This window comes from Mycteria americana, chromosome 1, assembly GCF_035582795.1.
Source record: "Mycteria americana isolate JAX WOST 10 ecotype Jacksonville Zoo and Gardens chromosome 1, USCA_MyAme_1.0, whole genome shotgun sequence".
Classification (NCBI taxonomy): Eukaryota; Metazoa; Chordata; class Aves; order Ciconiiformes; family Ciconiidae; genus Mycteria; species Mycteria americana.
The window spans coordinates 125608468-125628836 of record NC_134365.1 but is presented as its reverse complement, the minus strand read 5'-3'; the positions used below and the strand labels follow the sequence as shown (position 1 = coordinate 125628836).

The 20369-nt window shown below is 36.1% G+C and overlaps 1 protein-coding gene across 18 annotated transcripts in view; it reads left to right on the top strand.

The window, feature by feature from the left end:
• The window catches only part of KDM6A (lysine demethylase 6A), a 161888-nt gene extending 142888 nt beyond the window's left edge, over window positions 1-19000 (top strand). For 8 of the 18 annotated variants that reach the window (XM_075520008.1, XM_075520034.1, XM_075519982.1 and 5 more), the window contains 10 exons: window positions 615-679; window positions 782-856; window positions 2725-2873; window positions 3888-4002; window positions 6111-6298; window positions 7554-7695; window positions 13160-13286; window positions 14211-14381; window positions 14644-14722; window positions 16769-19000. In XM_075520008.1, coding sequence (XP_075376123.1) covers window positions 615-679; window positions 782-856; window positions 2725-2873; window positions 3888-4002; window positions 6111-6298; window positions 7554-7695; window positions 13160-13286; window positions 14211-14381; window positions 14644-14700 — 1089 coding nt within the window. In that variant the 3' untranslated portion in view covers window positions 14701-14722; window positions 16769-19000. The other 10 variants (XM_075519953.1, XM_075520062.1, XM_075520025.1 and 7 more) reach the window with 5 other exon arrangements.
• Window positions 19001-20369: the final 1369 nt, after the last annotated feature.

Below are 20369 nucleotides of genomic sequence, written 5' to 3'. Positions count from 1 at the left end.
CAGTACTTTCCTCCTTTTTGTCTTATTCTTTTTCCTTCTACTTGCCAAAAAAGAAGTCTTTAGAATAGGGTTTTGAGCCCACTCTGCTAAAAAGATGAAATTACATCATTTAATATCGGTTAGATTTTTTCCACTAGTCATGGTCCTAGCTACTGCAGCGCTAAAATAGCATATGGCTATGAAAAATTAAAAAGATGTTATATATAATGGATTTTATAAAATTAGTTTTATAAATATTAGTCATCCTAGTTTCATATTGGGAGACCTGCTTGACTTTGAAGGAACAGGAGTTGTAACTGTAATGTAGGCTAGCAGAAATGTTTACAGTGTAGACATTTTCTGTTGTCCTGGCCTGAGCTTCACTGAATTTGTAGTCATGAAGAATTTTTTGCAATGGCTTTTGACTAATAACTTTTTTAAAATTTATTTTCTTAACAGTTAATAGTCACATAAAATCTTTGGTACAGATAGTTTAAAGATTGTACCAGCATCTTGAAACAAATGTACTTATGTCTGTGAACACGTTATCACTTTATACCTATATGTTTTATATATATTCTTACTTTTATGTTTATTTATATGTATAAAACCATTTCCACAATTGCATTTTATAGGAGGAAAATGAGAAGAAGAGTCACCACAAGGACCACTCAGATAATGAATCCACATCTTCTGATAAGTAAGTATGGTATAACTGTGATAATTCTGTAGTTGGTTTTATGTGGTTTTTTTACATCATTCCCATTTTCACATTCACCTATTACATTTTTTATATTTGCAGCTCTGGGAGGAGGAGAAGAGGACCTTTTAAAACAATCAAGTTTGGGACCAACATTGACCTGTCAGATGACAAAAAGTAAGTTGATTACAGTTTGTCCTGCTCACAGTGCTATTCTACAGTATGATACTCCTTCTGCAAAACCAATGCATTCTTCTTTGCCATGTCAGTCTGTTGATAAACCCAATTCCAGTTGCACGCTCCATTTCCACAATTAAATTGTTACCTTTGGTCTTTTAGCTGTTGTTAAGAGTTCTTCTCACCCTAAAATCTCTTTTCAAGCTTTTCTTCCCAGAATCTTTATTTTTTCCAGAAATGAACTTAAACAACCATCAGAAACTGTTATTTCTAGTCCTCCTTCTAATACAGTCCCATTGTTTCATTCTGAGGCTTTAAATTGTTTGCTTACAACTTTAATTACTTCTGACAATACCAAGTTTTCAGTCTTTGCACAGAAATTGTAAGATTAAAGGTTTTTTCTTTTTTGTTTATCTGGATTTTTGTTACTTGGTTTTTGTTTCCTTTTGTTCCTACTGTCACCCTTTCTGTTTCCACTTTTTCATAGCTCTTGCTTCTCTATCCAGGAACAGGGTTCAAAATATGTAGTAAAGACCAGACCAATGCTTACCTGTGGATAAGCCATGATACCTCTGCCAGAACCTCAAAAAAAAAGAAAAAGGAATAAATTGTGTATTTTTTAGACTACATATCTTTCTGAGAGTAGATGAAGGTAGCTCAGAAAAACATCAGAAAGTATTAGAAATACTCTGAAAGCATTTTTTTTTTTGTCCAGTAATAATTTTTTATTTGGCTCACTCTCTAGGTAGTATATATTTCCATAAAAGTTCCAGCATGTCTAGGCTGTCAGTCCTGTCAGCTGCAGTACAAAAATTCTGATCTACTTCAATCATTAGAGCAGAAGAAAAGGTTATGGTGTTTGAAACTGGGGAATAAGGCCTGCTTAAGATGCTGAGGTCTTTTGTGGTATACTCACTGAAAGATCAATGTGTGTACGTATGTATGTGCTTAGAGATTGTTATAAAATTTTAAATATTGATGCTGGTTTTTTCTAAAGAAAATTCCATCTGTAGATACAAAATTATTGCTAATAAACTGGCACTTGGAGCAAACCATTGGGAGAGAGACTTTAAATTAACCTAAGCATAACTAACCTGAGGCTCATAGAGAATTGGGTTTTGATACTTTAAATAGTTCTTGTAGGATCGCAGGTAGATGCCTGATCTTCTGATCTGCAGTCTCAGCTTTTGCTACAAAACTATCTTTCCCCTCAACTAGCCTGTCAGACTCGTGATTATATTTGGAAATATTTTAAAATTAAGAGAGTAACACAGATACCTGAGTGACATTGCAGAGCTCCACACTTAAGTTCTGGGATTTTTGTGTTTGAAGATCTCTGTTTTTCTTAATGCAAGTGTTCAGTTTCGTAGCACATGCACGTAGTTAACTTCATTCTTGGTCACAGCAATTGTGTGCACAGGCTAAGGTATGTTTAGACAGTCTTCTTGACATATGTTTTAGCATCGTATCGTTTAGCTCTCGAAGGCGTGGTTAACAGTTTCTGACTGGCTTAGAGTGTGAGGAGAGCAGAGCTCTGTTTTCACTTGGAAAAAATGCACACCAAGGTGTAAATTGAAAGCAGAAATTTCTGGCAGTATAGCAGCAGACTGGCTAACTGCAAGAGTGAGTCTGGTCACCCTGGCTTTTAGCTCACCCTTAAATGAAATTGTCTTTGAAATTTCTGTAACTATCAAGTAAGGGTATTGCATTGTCTCAACTTTCCTCTTAAGAGATGCTGAGTTATCTCGAAGTAGGTTGTCTGCTCTTTTATCTCCTATGCTAACCATTTTTTAAAAATGTTTATATTTCTCAGACTCTTCTAAGAGTGTTAGGGATTCACGGTTTGTCGATTTGCTATTTTGTTGCAGGTGGAAGTTGCAACTCCATGAACTGACAAAACTTCCTGCTTTTGTACGTGTGGTATCAGCAGGAAATCTTCTAAGCCATGTTGGTCATACCATCCTGGGCATGAACACAGTGCAGTTGTACATGAAGGTTCCAGGAAGCAGAACACCAGGTGAGTATAATCTCTTTGGATTAAAAAAATCAGGTTCTACTGCTGTGGTATTGATTTAACTGCACTGCAGATTTTCCATATCTTACAGCATGCCTAAACATGATAAAATTGTACATATTCAGTATTTTTTTTAATTTCTTGTTTAACTGAACTCTGCATGTACGAAGTACTAAATTACCTTATAGTGGGAATTTCTGGATTTCTGCAGTGCTAGGTAATTACCATACCAGCCTCTTGCATGCAATACTGGATTCTTTAAGGGGAAAAAAAGGATAGGTTTATATACTTGGACAGTATTTGTATTTTACATGCCCTGAAAGTTTTTATAGGCTTCCAAAGTAGGTCTTGTGCAATCAGAGAAATCAGTATACTTTTACTTTCTAGATTTTTATTGTCTGAGGATAGTACTCAACCCTCCATAATGAATAGTGCTGTGTTAGGGCACTGGACTGAGACTTGAGGGATCTGGACTAAATTTCAGGGTCTGTTTTTCTGAAGTACAACTTTAGATAATTCCGTTAGGGATTATGGCTCAGTTTTCCAGCTGTCAAAAGAAGATAAAATACTGGCATTTCTACATTGATTTTGAAAGCTCTTTGGGACAGATTTTCTTACTACTTGTCTATTCAGTGCCTGAAGTCATGAAGTTTTGCTCCTGACTGGGACTGTCAGGAGCTATCATAAAACACAAAATCTAAGCTTCAGCATTGTGAAGCATTTATTTTTACAAAAAGGGAACTGCTGAAGTATTGGTCAGATTTGCAAGATGGGTAGTTCCAGCTTTTTATTTGCCACAAACTAACAAAAGCGAGATTCTCTTGTCACTGGTAGCTTAACTGCATTTCTTAACGCTGCGAAGCACCTAAATAGTGTGTGTAAGTGTCATATAAAAATATGTACAAATACTTAAACTATGATATAGGTATTTTTAGTAATTGTAACTTTGCATTTTCATAGCGTTATTTTGATAGATCAGCCTTACATAAAGTGTGTTTATTTTTCTCTAAATTTCAGGTCATCAAGAAAATAACAACTTTTGTTCAGTAAATATAAATATTGGTCCAGGTGACTGTGAATGGTTTGTTGTCCCTGAAAGCTATTGGGGTGTCATGAATGACTTCTGTGAAAAGTAAGCTGGGCGTCCTGTTTTTCTCTATTTTTATCAAGTTCTCTGTGCCTTTCTCAGACCTAAGGGGGGAAAATTATTGAGGGTGTTGTAAGAGGACATTATTTTACAGGTTTTCCATATAGTCAGAAAAGTCTTTTAAAATAAGTCAAAATGCAAAATCTAGAATTTATACCAAATACGACATTTGTACAATGTACAGAAACTGGGATTGCTTGTGATAGCTTTGCTCTCAAGAATTAATGTTAGGTCCATTATTTGTTTTTTTTGAACACAGGAATGAATGAAATAGAAGAAGTGAGAGATTGGTAGTAGCAAATACTCATCTAGGTTCAAGATTCAAATTTATACTACATTAAGGGGGATCAGAAGTTTACTATAAGCATAGGCTGTCTGCTACCAATGTGTATTATGTGGCATCAATCCAGTTTTCGTAGTAGTAACATTTCCACATCAGAAAATCCATCATAGTCCTTGCTGTTTATCTAGGCACTCTATCATGCATATTAAAGTTGACCACTCCTATTACCAAATGGTGATGCTTTTGTAATGCCTTCTAGGGCTATTGCAGTGGAGTGATGGAACAAAGTTGGGGGTGAAGGAGTTGGGGTTTTGTTTTGTTTTTTTAGGAGTGATGGAGTAAAGTATTTTCCTGGTGATGTGTGCTGTTAATCTTTATTATGATTAATGTACATGTAGTACACAAGCAAGTACAGAGTCACTGGTATTTTGGCATGGTTTCTTGCTGCATCTAGAGGGAGAGCTTAGTTTACTCAGACCCCAGGAGGTGTCATGACATGCTTTGCATACACTTAGATGTTTGTAGCTTGCAGGAAAAGTTGAGGTGTACTGACCGTTGGGGGAAATACTCAGCCAGCTCTAAGACTGGGGTTTCTGTGTTGTGCCTTGTGTGGAGTGGATGCTTTAAAAACAAACAAAACACACACACATACACATGCACACATCCCACCCCACCCAAAAATTTAAAAAAAAAAAAAGAGAGGAGGAGCAATTTTGTCCCCTAATCATGCTAGTATTCAAGCGGTAGCCTCTGAAGCTGGTCTTATGGGAGGATTTTTTTTTTTTTCTTATCTTGCCCAGTTAAAACTGGACTAAGCTCTTGACTTTTCTTCAGAACTTTTCCACAGCTCTGCAAATTCATCTCAGTGTCTCTGTACTCTGTATTTTCTGCCTATCTACTGACAGCTGTTCTTATTTCATCCACCTTTACAAAGATTAGCCATCTCAAAATTGTAATTCCACTGATGCAATTGCAATGTCTCTGATGACAGCATGCCTTTTACCTCCATGACACTATCCTCCTGAGGGTGACAGAGAAATTAAGATCTTGGTAACCTCATAAAATGTCTAGAGTGCCTGATAGAGGCACTGAATTGTCTTTGAAAACTGTAAATTGTGAATGATCTGCCATGGTGCAGTAGAAAAAGAGTATAAAATTGGGATAAGGATGGGAGAGAAGTATGTATTTTGCATAACCATAGTTGAAGAGTTCATGCTTAGGAAATCCATATGGAGGTATTTTCTCATGCTTCTCAGGAGGGTCGACATTTCTTGGCTGAATATAGCCTACACCTGTGGATCACAGTTGAGGTGGTGCCAACAGGTTGCTTGTTGTGTGGACAAGCTTCATGTGCATACACTGACAGTACGAGTACATGGTTGGCATCGTTCAAAACAGAAAGTATTCTTAAGAGCTGGTATGGTCTGTATATAAAACCAGTCACTGGTTAAAAAAGCAGCATTTGACAGCAGTGTCACGCTAGATCTGACCAGGGATTTCTCTGCCTCAGCATTAATAAAATACTGGGAAATTTAAAGGAAAACAGAACATAACTGGAAGCCATAAACTAACTTCACATGGGCAGCCCGATAGTTAAGTGTTTTAATGTATTGCAGGATGTGAAATATGGAATTAGGATCAGGAATTTTGTAGATGAAACTTTCCTTTTGACTAGTTCTCCTGGGTCACTGATTAGATGCCGAAAGCATTTATCGTGGTGATCAGTTTTTACAGGTAATTTCATTGAAGTATCAACCACTAATATGTCTGCTGATAAATGCTGAAGACTTTATTTTTCCTGTTGTTTCAGGAATAACATGAATTTCCTAATGGGATCTTGGTGGCCAAACTTGGAAGATTTGTATGAAGCCAATGTCCCAGTTTATAGGTTTATTCAAAGACCAGGGGATTTGGTGTGGATAAATGCTGGCACAGTTCATTGGGTTCAGGCTATCGGTTGGTGCAACAACATTGCATGGAATGTTGGCCCTCTTACAGGTATGGTTGAACAGTGCCTGTGCTGAACTACATAATTAGGTAATACTATACTACATATGCCACAGAACCCGCCATTTTTTACTAATTTACCATGCTTTACTAGATTAAAAAAACTGAACGTACTGTATTTTATAATATTATGTGTTGAAGCTTTAAATAATTCCATTGGTAAGAGGAAGTGAAAGCAGCAAGAATGCAGTCTTTGCACTCATCCATTTAATGGACTTGTAAAAATTACAATTGTGTAGCAAGCACTAGCAGAATAAAATGTTTAGATGAATTCATACACTCTGTCTTGTAGACCATTTCTTAACTTTTTCTCCCAAAATTTTTTTCTGCCCAGCAGACTGCGCTATAACTTGTGTATGAGTTGAGGACTTGTCCATTATAAATTTTTCAGGACAACTGATACCTAATTGCTCTTCAGTGAAGGCATCAGGAAATGTGAACAATTGTAAAATTTTGTTCATAAGGGAATATTAGGTTTTTCAGACCTACTAATCTAGAAGTTTTCAGTTTTGAACCATGGTCTTGGAAGGTTTTTAGAAGTGAGAATGGAAGGAAATTTCACAGCTAAAATGAGATTCTGTCAAGCATTTGAACAGAATGTACTTCCAAAAAACTCCCATTTTCTTAAATAGTTTAAGGTGTGTCTTTATTTCATGATGATGCAATAAATAGTGTATCTCCAGGATTGTATGATTGACTGATACAGAGCTCACATGTTCAATCGCAGTAAATTTTGTAAAACATTTTTAAAAAAAGGGCGGGGTGAGTAGGCTGCTTAATGAAAAAGTCTGACTCATTGCAACAAATCTCTCAAGGTGCAGTCTTCCTTTTCAATACAAATTATATACCACAGCATTGTAAAATTACAATAAAGAGTGAATAAAGTGAGAGGCATACATTTCAAATGTAGGTGTTGGGGTTTTTTTTAATCTGAAATACTTGAAAATTTATTAAGGAGCCCTTTTTGAAATATTACTGTCTTCACCATAGAAATTGAACGCTCGTCAGTAACGTGTTTTCACAGGTAGTTGTTGCTGCTGTGGTATTGCACATTCTTTTAGCATCATAAATACGCTTTTTAAAAGAAATTTTATAGAATTCAAGTGTAGTTGGAATGAATGGGTCATTGCGAATAAAGTTTAGCACTAAAAGGTATAAATTTTTATTATAATCAAATTATTTTGGCTCCAGTTGATATTTATTTCTTAACTTGACTAATTGCTTCTGTAATTTTATTTTTGTATAGCCTGTCAATATAAATTGGCAGTGGAACGGTACGAGTGGAATAAACTGCAGAGCGTAAAGTCCATAGTACCCATGGTTCATCTTTCATGGAATATGGCTCGAAATATCAAGGTCTCAGATCCAAAGCTTTTTGAAATGATAAAGTAAGTTTTATTTATTGAACATTTACTGTACCCATTTCTACTTCAAGCATAAAACAGTAGTTGATTTGTAAGTAACCCTTTGTAAGAGTTTTCCATTCCTGAGAATCAAGCCAAAATTATGTTATATTCTGTTTTTCAAAGAATCCATTTATAGATATCATTAATTTTATTATGTTGTATTTGATGTTATTGTGGCCTAGCTTTAGAAAGATCTAATTAACTTTTTTGTTAAATACGCCATAGACTTAATACAGCAGTTTACAGAAACAGTTGCCTTAGATGACAAAAGCTGTTCACAGTACATACCATAAGAAATAACAAAATTAGGTCATCAACCCAAATATTAAAACTAGAATGTTTCGTCATTTTTGCAGGAAAGTTAAACTTAATTTTACATTTCTAGAACTTCTAGTTAGTGCTCACACACTGTCATTTGGAGATCCAGTATAAATGTTTTAAATAAAGGCAAGTAGGAATTTGAAAGCCTCCTTCCCATTGCTGTTTCTTCTGAACAATGAAGTAATTGATGTGTAAAATTATAATTGAATTTAGTGACATTTCTCATACGCGTATTCCAAAATGCAAGAATATTCCAGGCTCTGAGCATCTTTAGTAATTTTCTTTAAAGAGTTCGTCTTCAAGCAGATATAAATCATATTGCAGCACCATTATACCTAGTTGAGGAATGAATGGACATTTCAGCATATATCGTAGGTTTGTCCTAAAGAAAGTGGGGGAATGAATTCCAAAGCAAATGACTCATCATGAGAATACTCTGGTAGCAGCACTCTCTGTTTTCCGTAAGCCTACCAAAGGAGCTTCTAGCTTGAGCGCTTCTTAGTCTTTTCAACATACTGGATCTATGAGCATTGAATCCTTTTATAATTTGCCTTGAAATAGACCTTTAAAAAAATAGGTGGGTTAACTTGCAAAAAAAAGCAAAGAAAAAGAATTTCTTGTTTTCCCCCAGTAGGATTTATTGATGACATCTGAGTGAGACACCTTTTTACAGAAGGAATTTAATTTAGGCTTGAACATCTGTTTCAGAGCGGTGGAATTAGTGAAAAGGTAACTTTGTAAGAACCAAGAATGTTGGAAGTTGAAGGGAGAGGAGGAGGTTTGTAGTCACTGTAAAGCTAGATTTTGGAATAGCATTTATGTGTGAATGCTTTCTTAAAATCTAGTAACTAATATTTAGGGTAAAGAAGATCTTTGCTGAAGGCTTGACAGTCCTGCCCCTTCAATTAAGCTATTAGTGCTCATAGTCAGGATGCCAGCTGTCATAAAAGGGAGAGGAGAAACTGAATAGTTAGAAATGAGAAACAGGGAAAAGAAGCAGGCTGTGGGAGGGAAGAAGCCAAAAAGTCCATTTAAAAACAAAAACAAACAACAACAAAAACAACCCCCAAAACAAACAAAAAAAAAACCCAACCAAAACCACAAACTTATTTCACAATTATCTTTATATATCTTCCCAAGCCCAGCAGGCATCTATTGTAAAGCTTGAAACAGTTCTGGAATGTTTTTGGCAAAGTATGATTTCAATATTTTGGCACCTGTATTTTGCATTTGCACAAGTTCGGGGGGTTTTTTGCCATGGTTTAGGCTTAAAAGAAGAAAAATGTGACTGAGCATAGCGTCCTTCTCCAAGAGAATCTCTTAAAATGTTGCGAAGAAACATAGAGGACAAAATGGTCGTTTCCTATTGTCTTGCTGGCTGGCAGCAGCTGAGCTTTTTCTAGTGAGACACCTAAATTTTAGGTGTACATTACAAATAAACAAAGATGCTGAGGAGCAGATACAAACTTTGGTCTTGCATGCGTTTGCTTTTTCCAGTCTACTGAAACTGCTTCCAGTTTACTTGGGTTAAGCCCTTCATCCAAGTTAGTTGTCAGCCAAATCCCAAGTTCCATGCTATGTGTGCAGAGGGGAAGAAGATCCAATGATGAGCTCTGGTTTGTAACATGTAGTAGCAGTAACCTGAGATAACTCTTCATTGTGGCCACTTCTATAGTTACGGTATAGCTGTTACTAGAAACGGATGGCACCAGAATGACCTTGGCTTTATAAGCATACTGGAAATGCAGAAACTTTCATGAATCTCCTTAAGATAGGAAAGCAGTTGCATAATTTTCCTGCAGACTACTTGCAGCCGGCAAGTAGCTATTGTGCACTGCTCCTGGACTTTATTATGTACAAAATATAGACATTTGTGTGTTTATATATGTGTTAGTGTGTATGTATGCATGTGTATAAAAACACTTGCGAAACAGTGATTTTCTGATACAGCTGGTTTAATTTCATCTTGAATAGCTGACTTTTCATTTGTCATCAGGAAAAAAAAAATGTATCATTGACACAGCTGTCATCTTTTTGCCAAAATGCAGGTCTGTATCTAAAATTGCATGTCAAAGATATCTGGTGTTTAGGTAGTTTGACTTCTGTCTCTGGGGCTTCTTAGGTATCGGAATAGTACAAAAGAATAGCTCTTGGAAAATTATAAAAAGTAGTTTGTAATTCCAATTTGAAAGATAAATACAAATATGTCTTACTGGGTTATGTGAGGGTAACCACTACATAGGCAGTAAACTGAAATTTAAGCATACATGTAAATATTGGGAACCAGATTAATGATGAAAAGAAATAGAACAGTAGTAGGGAAAAAATAATAGAAGGAAACTTTGCTTTTGAAAGAAATCTGAAGCTTCCTTATATTTTTAGTTAATGTGCAACTTGGTGCTGTCTTGCTAGATAAAAGACAAAGAGCAAAAACTGAAGCTTTCTCATGAAATGTTTTTAAAGATGTGATATTAACAGTAGAATCATGAGCGGGAACACAGGCAGACAGAATGATTTAAAACTTGACTAAGGGAGCGCAACCCTCAAGAAAAGAAAAATTAACCGCAAGCCTCTTAGATGGAAGCTAGAAGGACTTTTACAAATGCATCTGAGAAAGAGAAGAATTATAGAGGTAGTGGGAACATCATAATAAAGGCTTAAAAAATTAATTCCAAAGTAACTGAAATACTAAGTTCCTTTACAAAAATAGGTTTAGAAACTTAAAAGAACATGATATGGGAGAAGTATTTTGCACAAAATCATGAGGCCAGATAAAATACATTTCGGTATCAGTAGGGAAGATGTATTACTGAAAGATATGAAGAGGTCAGTTTTGGATTGCCATTGGGATGGTCTGCACGCTTCGAAAAGTGTTACTGGATATCTAAGTATTCAAACAGGTTTCTCACTGCCCTTCTAGAATAAATCAGGATGATATGCATTTTAAAATCATCTTCTCTTAAGTATTTGAACTTGACTGAGCGTGATTTACTCATACTCCTTTATACCATACCTGTAAAGAATTTCAGAGAGAGATGGTCCAGATTTTCCTTTAACTGAATTCTTACTGTACAAGAATAAAAGCAGGCCTACAATAGTAAAAGCTGACACAGTTTAACTTCTACATTGTGACTCTGCTAGGCACCTTTTTGGTTTTCTTTAGGCTTCCCATACTTTAGGAAATTGTGCATTTTCAAAGTGATACTTCGTATGCTTTCTCCCATTCTTTGACAGCATGAAATAATTAATGTTTACGTTTTCAAGTGCCATTACTAGGATCTGAATTTTATCCAAGGAGGGGAAATTCACCTTCTAGCTATTGTTTTCGGCTTTGGTTGTAAATTTGGAAAACATTGCAGCAGTGTTATATGTGCGTTACACTTTGGGCAATTCTTTCTTCACAACTGTAACACTAGAAAACTGTTCAAAAATAACGCTTTGAAAACCCTTTGGAAGTCAAGAGTGGAGAACAATGGTGGCAAGTGCAGATGTGCTTCCAGTTGCTCTTTGGTATACCCAAAGATTTTTCCAGTTAACAGCAGAATGGTAGCTTTTAAGTTTATTTGAAATCAGGCTGTATTGCATAAAAGAATGCTATACCAAAGTTACTGAACTTGTCAGAAGCACGTCTACATTAGCCTGACACTCAAGTGAATTAATACAAGATCTACCACATGGTTGGCCTTAGCATCATAAGTCCCGTTAGCATCAGACTTCGGAAGTGTTGAATGAGTTACAGCTAAATGAGCTGTTTAATTTTCTTGAAATTCAGTGTATGAAAATATGATGTTTAACATAGAAACACACTTTCAGTTTTGCATTATTCTTACAGTGAGGGTATTAATGAAGCCATAGACTTGTTTTTAGTGAAGATGAATGGTCTGAGTGTAAAACATCAAGAGGAGAGTATCTCAAAGTAAGCCTAAGATTCTGTTAACTACTTGGAAACACATTAAAGAAACTTTTTTTTTTTTTAAATACAGAACGTATATATTACATGTTTAAGGCTTTAAAATGGGAGAAGGATCAAGTTGAAAACATTTTGATAGAACTCTTGAGCACTTTGTTTTCTGTCCAATGTTTATTCTTCCCCCTACATTTTTTCAGTCTTCCCTCTGCATCTAATGAGCATGTAATGTAACCACCCTGTGGAGGAGAAAATTAAAGGCTGCAAAGGCTGCAGCTCAAATAAATAGGATAGCTGAGAGCTAAAAATTATTGTAAATAACATTGTAATTTAGAAATCTGGTGACCTATTTTGCCAGCTTTTTTTAGAGAACCTATATAGCTCATACAGTGATAGAAAACAAGTTACGTTTTCTAGTACGGAAGAGGACTATATAAAATTGTGAAGATAATTTTTTTTTCTTTTATCCTTTGCAGAAGTATGGCAGGGAATTGTTGATTTTAATTTGACATTTGACCAGTTCTTTCTTCATTCATAAAATAAGTGTTAAAATTTTTTTTCAATGTTAATTTGTTTCCTATGAAGGGACTTCCTTTTCTAATACCGACCTGTCTATTCTTTTTCCTTTTACACGGAAGAAGATACTTGTTGATAGATTTTATTTCCACTGTGTGCAGAGTGATTCCTGACAGAACTTGGGTTTCCAGACAGAACTTGGGTTTTCAGTTTGGATAACTGAAAGTTTAGTAGTGTTGAGGAAGTAACAGGGTTTTTAGGATGTTAGTTAAAACAGTTCTTTGGGTAGGCTATAGTCTTTTACACAAAATGTAAACAGTTGTTTTGAACTTGGCAGTTCAAACTAACTTTTTGCTGATAAATTCATAGTTCAAAATAAAATGCGTGAATTGCTTTTGAAAACACATTGCTTTATTGTGATTAAAAGAGCATTCATGTGTTCCAGTGAAAAATGAAAGATATAGCCTGTTTGCAGGGCAAGGGGCAGTACTGAAATGGAGCAAATGTACACAGAGGTTCATAAGCATGTGGTCTAACTTCTGCGTAAGTCATGGGTCCAGTGTTTCTTATTAGCCAGCTGTTTCTGAAATCCCAGAGGAAGAGGAAACTCCAGGTATAGGGTCTTGGAAGAAATTTCAGCCTACTTGAATCTTGCTATGAAGTTGAATATTGAACTGAATATACACCTGATCTTGGTTGCAGGTACTGCCTGTTAAGAACTCTCAAACAGTGTCAGACACTGAGGGAAGCTCTAATTGCTGCAGGAAAAGAGATTGTCTGGCATGGGCGAGCAAAGGACGAGCCAGCTCATTACTGTAGCATTTGTGAGGTCAGTAAAAATGTACTGGGCTTGTGTACTACTATAATACTTGTTTAAATTTTGTCCTGTCTGTTGTTGTTGTTGTTGTTGCTATTTTAATTGTGCTTTTAAGTTGCAGCAACTACTATATGCTATAAGCACATATATGTGATGTAGTACTGTCTTCAAAGAGCTTATCAAGCTGTTTTTCTAGACATAGGCTGTGTTTTGCTGCAGTCTCTTCCACAGTGCTTCCACAGCATTGTTATTCACTAGGTCGATTTTCAATTCTCAGTTATTATAAAAAGTTGTTATCCCTTCCTGCATATAATTTGATCTGCTGAGCTTCATTTTAAAGGTGTATCTGTCTTCATTTCAGAAGTCAACAACAGCCCCAAAAGAGAGAGAATTTAAGTATGTTTTCTCACAGGACATACATTTTTGCTGAAATTTTGATTCTACTTTCTGTTAATATTTCCTTTAACGTATTGGATAATATTTTTCATGTAGCTTAAAACAAAATAAAATTTTCCTGCCCCTTGAAAATCAGTTTCTAGTTATCCTCTGACTCAGCCTCTCGGGCAGGATGAGCATGTGACTGAGTAGTAAGGAAATAAATCACGAACTTCTAAGGAAGATTAGGTATAGTTGTTATAAATTCTCACCTTACTGAATAACCCCTATTCAGAGTATGAATCCTGCTTTGTCAATATTGACCAAAAGCTTTCCCACAGTGCTGTTCATGCAGACATCCTAAGTGTAATATTAGTGGTTTTACAATATTCCACTTCCCTGCCTGAGCCTTAGGAGGATAGATTTTCCCTAAACAAATCTTAATTTTTCTCTTTGCATGCACAGGGTAAAGGTGTAAATCTTAAAGAAAATACAGTTTTCATGGTTTAACTTTTAAAGAATGAAATGGTAATGGTTGACTTTCTGTTTCCTATCTAATAGGTGGAAGTCTTTGATCTGCTTTTTGTCACTAGTGAGAGCAATTCTCGAAAGACCTATGTTGTACATTGCCAAGACTGTGCACGAAAGATAAGCACGAACCTGGAAAATTTTGTGGTGCTAGAACAGTACAAAATGGAGGACTTGATGCAAGTCTATGATCAATTTACATTAGTAAGTCAAATTAATAAGTGGGTGCATAAGTACATTATTTGTAAAGCAGTTGTAGACTGTCTTGGTACTCCATTGTATGAGTATCGTGGACTTTCTGATGCAAATGGAGGTATGGGTTGTGTGTGATATTTACAGAACAAAACGCTGAAGAGTCAGAATTATGTGAAATAGTACAGTAACTTACTGCAGAACATAACCACTGAGTTTTCAGGAAAAGTATGATGTTACAATTCATAAAGTTGTGGCTTTAAAAATCCAATAGAGATCACCTGAAGACCATAACTGGATCAGATGGAGATGGGAAGAATCAGGACAGTGAAGCTTGGAGAAACTAGCACCAGGTTCAAGAGCATCTCTAATACATTGGTTGTGGTATGAAGTCAGTATAGCAGCAGAGCATCCTATGCACTCAGACCCCTTCCTTCCCCTTCCCCACCCATCCCCTCCCAAATCAGCACTGTCCTTCTGCTTAGCAAGTGGATGCTCTCAAACAGTTCTGTCTTTTGGCTTGGGGCCTCCTTTGCATTTCAATTTAAAGCAAAAAGCCTCTTTGCCATTATAGCTTTGTGCTATATATGGCAGCCTCCTGCTTTGAACTGTGTCAGTACAACTGTCCTAACATTTCACCCAGGTTTCATTGTTTCAGGCAAAGATGGCTTGTTTGTAATCACAATGAAAGCGATGCTGGATTTATTTATAAGCCTTGCCTTTCTGTCAAAGGAGACAAACATTGGACAAAGCGTTATGAGTATTTCATGTTGAATTAAATACAACAGCCCAGAAACGGCTGTGCCTTTTGTTTCATTTCCAGGTGCTGCAGAAAATGTATGTTTAGACAATTATTTCATGTAATGCTAGCATGATAAGTTGTGACCTTTTGAGCTAAGGCCTCAAGGTTCAGCAGTAGAGGCTGTCGAGAGTGCAGGACCATGTCCTCTGAATTTAATTCTCTTCATTGGTCCTACAGAGCCTGAGGTGGTTGAACTTCAATTCATACTTCTAGGAGGCCATTGTCGTTATAGTTTGTGAAATACTGCAATTTCGAAGTGATGATCTGTTATAGAAAAGCATATAAATAAACACCTGTTCTCAGATACGTCATCCAGTTGAGTGGAAATGCGCAATAAAATTTCTGTATGGAAAAGAGGGGGGAGGGAGGGGTATTTTGTTGTCTGTGTTTATAACATTATATAGCTAACAGTGATGATACTGTGCCTAGAACAAGGGTTCTCAACCTGTGAGTAGCTCCATCCCCCACGAAAGCCTATACTTGCAGCCCTAAAGGGTATTAATAATTGTTCTTTTGTGAAATTGGTGTGTACATTAATTTCTTTTAAAGGGGATACAATCTCAATTGAGAAGAGTCATAGCCTAAAAGTGACAGCTGTCAGATCTAGGAGAAGAGTTGAGGTTTGTTGCAAGTCACAGGATGAAGATAATCTCAGATGGCAAAGGTGCAATAGGCCTAACAGAGAGGGGTGAAGTATTGGGAGCGTGTCTGGGGTGAAGTATTGGGAGCAAACATGGGGATCAGCTAGTGTTAGTGTTTCATAGGTGGGTACTACGGTATGATTTAAAGTGTCTTGAAAGACTGTGAGCTGCTTCTTGAAGGGATTGCACATCATGACAGGACTGATGAGAAGGAAGTGCCATCAAAGATTCAGTATTTTGATGGTAATGCCACGAAGTGCAATATTGGGAAATAGTTAGGTATCTTCTAGACCTTGTCTCCTGAAAGCAGGCAGGAACAGGACACCTAGCTTACTTCACGCTTGAGGCAGTCTGGTGTCGTCTTCCAGAATTTAAAACAAACAAACAAAAATACCCCAAACACCGCCCCCACCCCCCAAAAAAAGAAAAAAAAAAAACCACAAAACTTTGTCCCCATGTCAGAGAATCTGAGACCCTTTCCACAGATGTCCTAACTTAAGGGTTATATGTTATTGTTTAGGTGGGGGGGGGGGGAGTGAAACCCACAAAGCATTTGGAGAGCCACAAATGGACAATCCCCCCTCCATTGGTAAACAGGTTGAGAATCCCTGTTTTAGAGTATATAAGGATATATTTATACTGAGCCCACATGGAGCTCTTTGCTGCCACAATGGGACTTGTTTTGGCAGCTCGCTTCGTATTAACACAGACATCCCCACAGCATACTCCAGTCTGCAATATAGGCAAAATCCTAATGCAGAGCAGTCATAAAATAGGCTTTGTATTTGAGTAAGTTGGAAAAAAAATGCCAGTATCCACTCAAAAGAGTCCTGAAGTGTAAAAACAATAGTGCGTGTGGCTTTAAACTCTCATGGTTACAATTTGTGCAGGTCTTGGTTAAACAACTTGAGTTTTACACCCTTGTAGAAAAGGTAATTTAATGTTTTCTTTTTCAGGCTCCTCCATTGCCATCCTCCTCATCTTGACATTTTTTTCATGGACATTAAATGAAAACTTTTCTGATATTCAGGAAGTGACCCAGTTCTGCACCACTGATTTTTGTAGCTATCCCGTAAGGCTGCTGGCTGAAAGCTGTGTCTATGCAACCTTCCAAGTGCGGAGTGTCAACCAACTGGACAGGAGAGAGCACTGCCTCCTACTCCAGAACTCAAAACAAATAAAGCTCATCCAGCTGTACTTAAAAAAAATAATTCCATGTTTTGTATATATCTGACAAAACTGGCAACATTATACAGACTACTGACTTGAAGACCACCTCTTTTGTATTTCTCTGTTTCTGGGCTGATGAGTTGGTTTCATCCATTTTTCCCCTTCAGAATTTCCCTTGGAAAAGTACTAGCTTAGCTGGTCATTTCTTTGTAAGGTAGTTAGAAATTTTAAGTCTTTCTTTGGGCAACTTTTTTTTTTTTTAATGTGAAGAGTTAGGTGATATAAATTTTTTACTGCTTTTATGTTTTTCTGTCTTGTTTTGAAACCATGACGGTTACACTTTTGGTTCCTAAATAAAATTTAAAACAATTAACAGCCAAGTCACAAAGATAAATGGGTTGCACATAGACTAAGGAATAAACTTCAGATTTGTGATTTTTGTTTCTAATCTTGATGTAAATTTACACTATTTATAAATACATATTTATTGCTTGAAAATATTTGTGAATGGAATGCTGTTATTTTTTCCAGATTACCTGCCATTGAAATTTTAAGGAGTTCTGTAATTTCAAACACTACTCCTATTACATTTTCTATATGTAAATAAAACTGCTTAGCATTGTACAGAAACTTTTATTAAAATTGTTTAATGTTTAAAGTTTTTCTATTGTTTGAGTTTTAAAAAGATTTTATGTACAGTGCCCAGTTTTTGTTCTTTTTTGAAACTGATTATATATATTTTATATATACTCTTGTGCTTGTGTATATATATAATATATATAGAAACTCGAATATAAATATGTGTATAAAGATTTAGAGACTAAATTTTTCTCGTTTTAAGTTTTACATCTATGGTAGATTTGAGGTGTCTACTGTAAAGTATTGCTTACAAAAGTATGATTATTTTTAAAGAAATATATGGTATGTATCCTCAAGACATAAAATGACCTTCAGACTGGTTTATTGTTAAATTGCACTTTTTGCAATAACAGACCAATAAATAGTTGCTGCCAAAATGTAGTAGTAGAAAATAAGTAATGGCTAAACTTTAAAGCTCTCAAGAAAATACCAGCTTTGACAGGAAGTTTGGCACTAGTTTTAGAGGAATGAAAAAGGTGAATTTGAGTTTGGGTGGGGATGTTCTTTAGAATTCAACCAAATTGCAACTTATATATTACAGTATGTTCATTAACAATTTAAAAAGTTAAGACTGAATCATCTTGGCGTCATTGTTGACCCCAAAAAAGGACGTTGTTTTGTGGTATTCTATTGTATTTTCACATATTTTGTAATACGAATTCACTGGTAAACTTTTGAAGCACTAGGTTTATTTAGGACAAGTTTATAATATATCATTGTAACAGTTTGCAGTTTTAATGATGGTATTTATTTTAAGTTGCTCCTTTCTCATTAGCTTCTTGAAAATGCATTAAATCTAAATTTCAAAATTGATAGCTTTCTTATCGATCAGAGTTGACTGATGCAGAAGTTTCTGCATCGAACAATTTCTCATAATTTCTCATTAGTGGGGTATGTTAGTGATTGCATTGTTAAATTTTTTTGTAATCAATGTGAAGTGTTAAAGGCACAGAGCATGCTAATAGTTTCTTTTGAACAAAAAGAATCGCCTCTTACATTTGTAGCTTCAAACGAAGGGTGTTTTAATGAAGAATCAGTACAGCTTGTCTAATGCTGTTACAAAAGTTTAACCATAGTTATAAATGACTTTCTTGCTAGTTCTTACAACAGTTGGACAAAAGGGTATAGAAGTTAAAGAAAAGTATAACAAATGCTCTTGCCAGCAAAATTATCAACTAGCAGTTAGGAAGCCAGTATTTGCAGTTCTGTAAAGATGTAAGTCTCAGCTCTTGATAACAAACTCTACAAGTCATAATTTTTTTACTTATGTATTTTATGCAGTCATAAATATTGTAATCTTGACGAACCATGCTGCAACTGAAAAGCTACTCCTTTACAGTAGTCTTCAACCCAAATAAAAGCAAGATAACTTACCTCAACTAATGGTAAACAAAAAGTCCTCGTTTCTCAGTGCTGTAAAAGAATATTGCTAACTAGGGACAGAGCTCCTGTGCGCTAATCAAAAGGGCTTTGTACCTTTTCTCCCCTTTGGAAAAGAGGATATGCCATTACCAAGGAAGAAAATCTGTATTTCACCAATGAACAAGTAGACCAAATCAGTAGAGCATCAGGCAGTATTGCTCACTCTGCTTGAAGGTTTTGTCATGGATTTGAATTGCTGCAGGGCTTTAATATTTTGCAGTTTTCATACTTTTTAATTACACTATGCTCCTAACCGATGGACAGTTTTGATCTATAAGCTGCTATGATTTAGAACGCTTTTGTTTCATTTTATTAAAAAAGCACAAGTTAATATTTTATGAATTGTAATTATTACGAAGCACTTCTGCTTCTTAAATTACGAAGTTCATGATGCCAAGTGAAAGATTTGTAATCTCTGGGTATTTCCAAGCATTAGCAATTGGGGGGCGGGAGGGGGGTGGGAGTCTTAGGCTGAACAGGGAGGACTAACTCGCTTTCCAAGGAACCCCAGTCTTGGGGCCCTTGAGCTCCACAGCTGAGCCATACTGCGAGTGATTCTGATTTGCTTGTGGCTACAAATTACGGTAGCAAGCAAATTAAAGATCGCAAGCATAAAAGGGTTAAAATGGCCAAAGACGTGGCATTTATTGCAAGAATTTTTGAAAGGTACAGACTAATAGAAAAAAGGCATTAGTAGGGGATGGACAAAACTAGATATACAAATGGGTATTTAAAAAACACAGTAAAAAGTTGATGACAACAAAGGGATCCCATAAATGGGGAGGGGGAATAGTTGCATGTTTAAGTTCTTCTGTAAATATATTCAACAGAGCATTTGATTTTTAAGCTTTCCTTCAGGTACATAACTTGGGAGCAGTATCTGTTTGCCTTTTTGGAGAAGTGAAGTCCTACCAGTGGTTACATTTTCGAAGTAGTGATGTTGGTAGCTATGTAAGTAAGAAGTATTTAGAGAACACTCACTAGAAAGTGAGAAGTATCTAGTGACAGAAAATTGCCAAAACTTCCTGAATTTATATGGCAGGTAACTTGTTGATCCTAAGCCAAAGTATCCTGCATCCGCACCTTTCTAGTTGGAAGAAGGACTTTCAAAGTAGTATTAAAATGATGTTGCTTTGCTTAAATGAGCACAGCTTGGCTCAGTTCAGCACAGTACAGCAGATTCTTGGAACAAAGGTGGGCAAGGATGGGGGACTCCACAGCTGGTGATATCCTGGCCACAAATAACATTTATTGATCAGGAGATGGAAGGTGCGAGGAGTCGACTGAGATGATAGGGAAGAGGATGCTCATCCTTGGTTGCTGCCC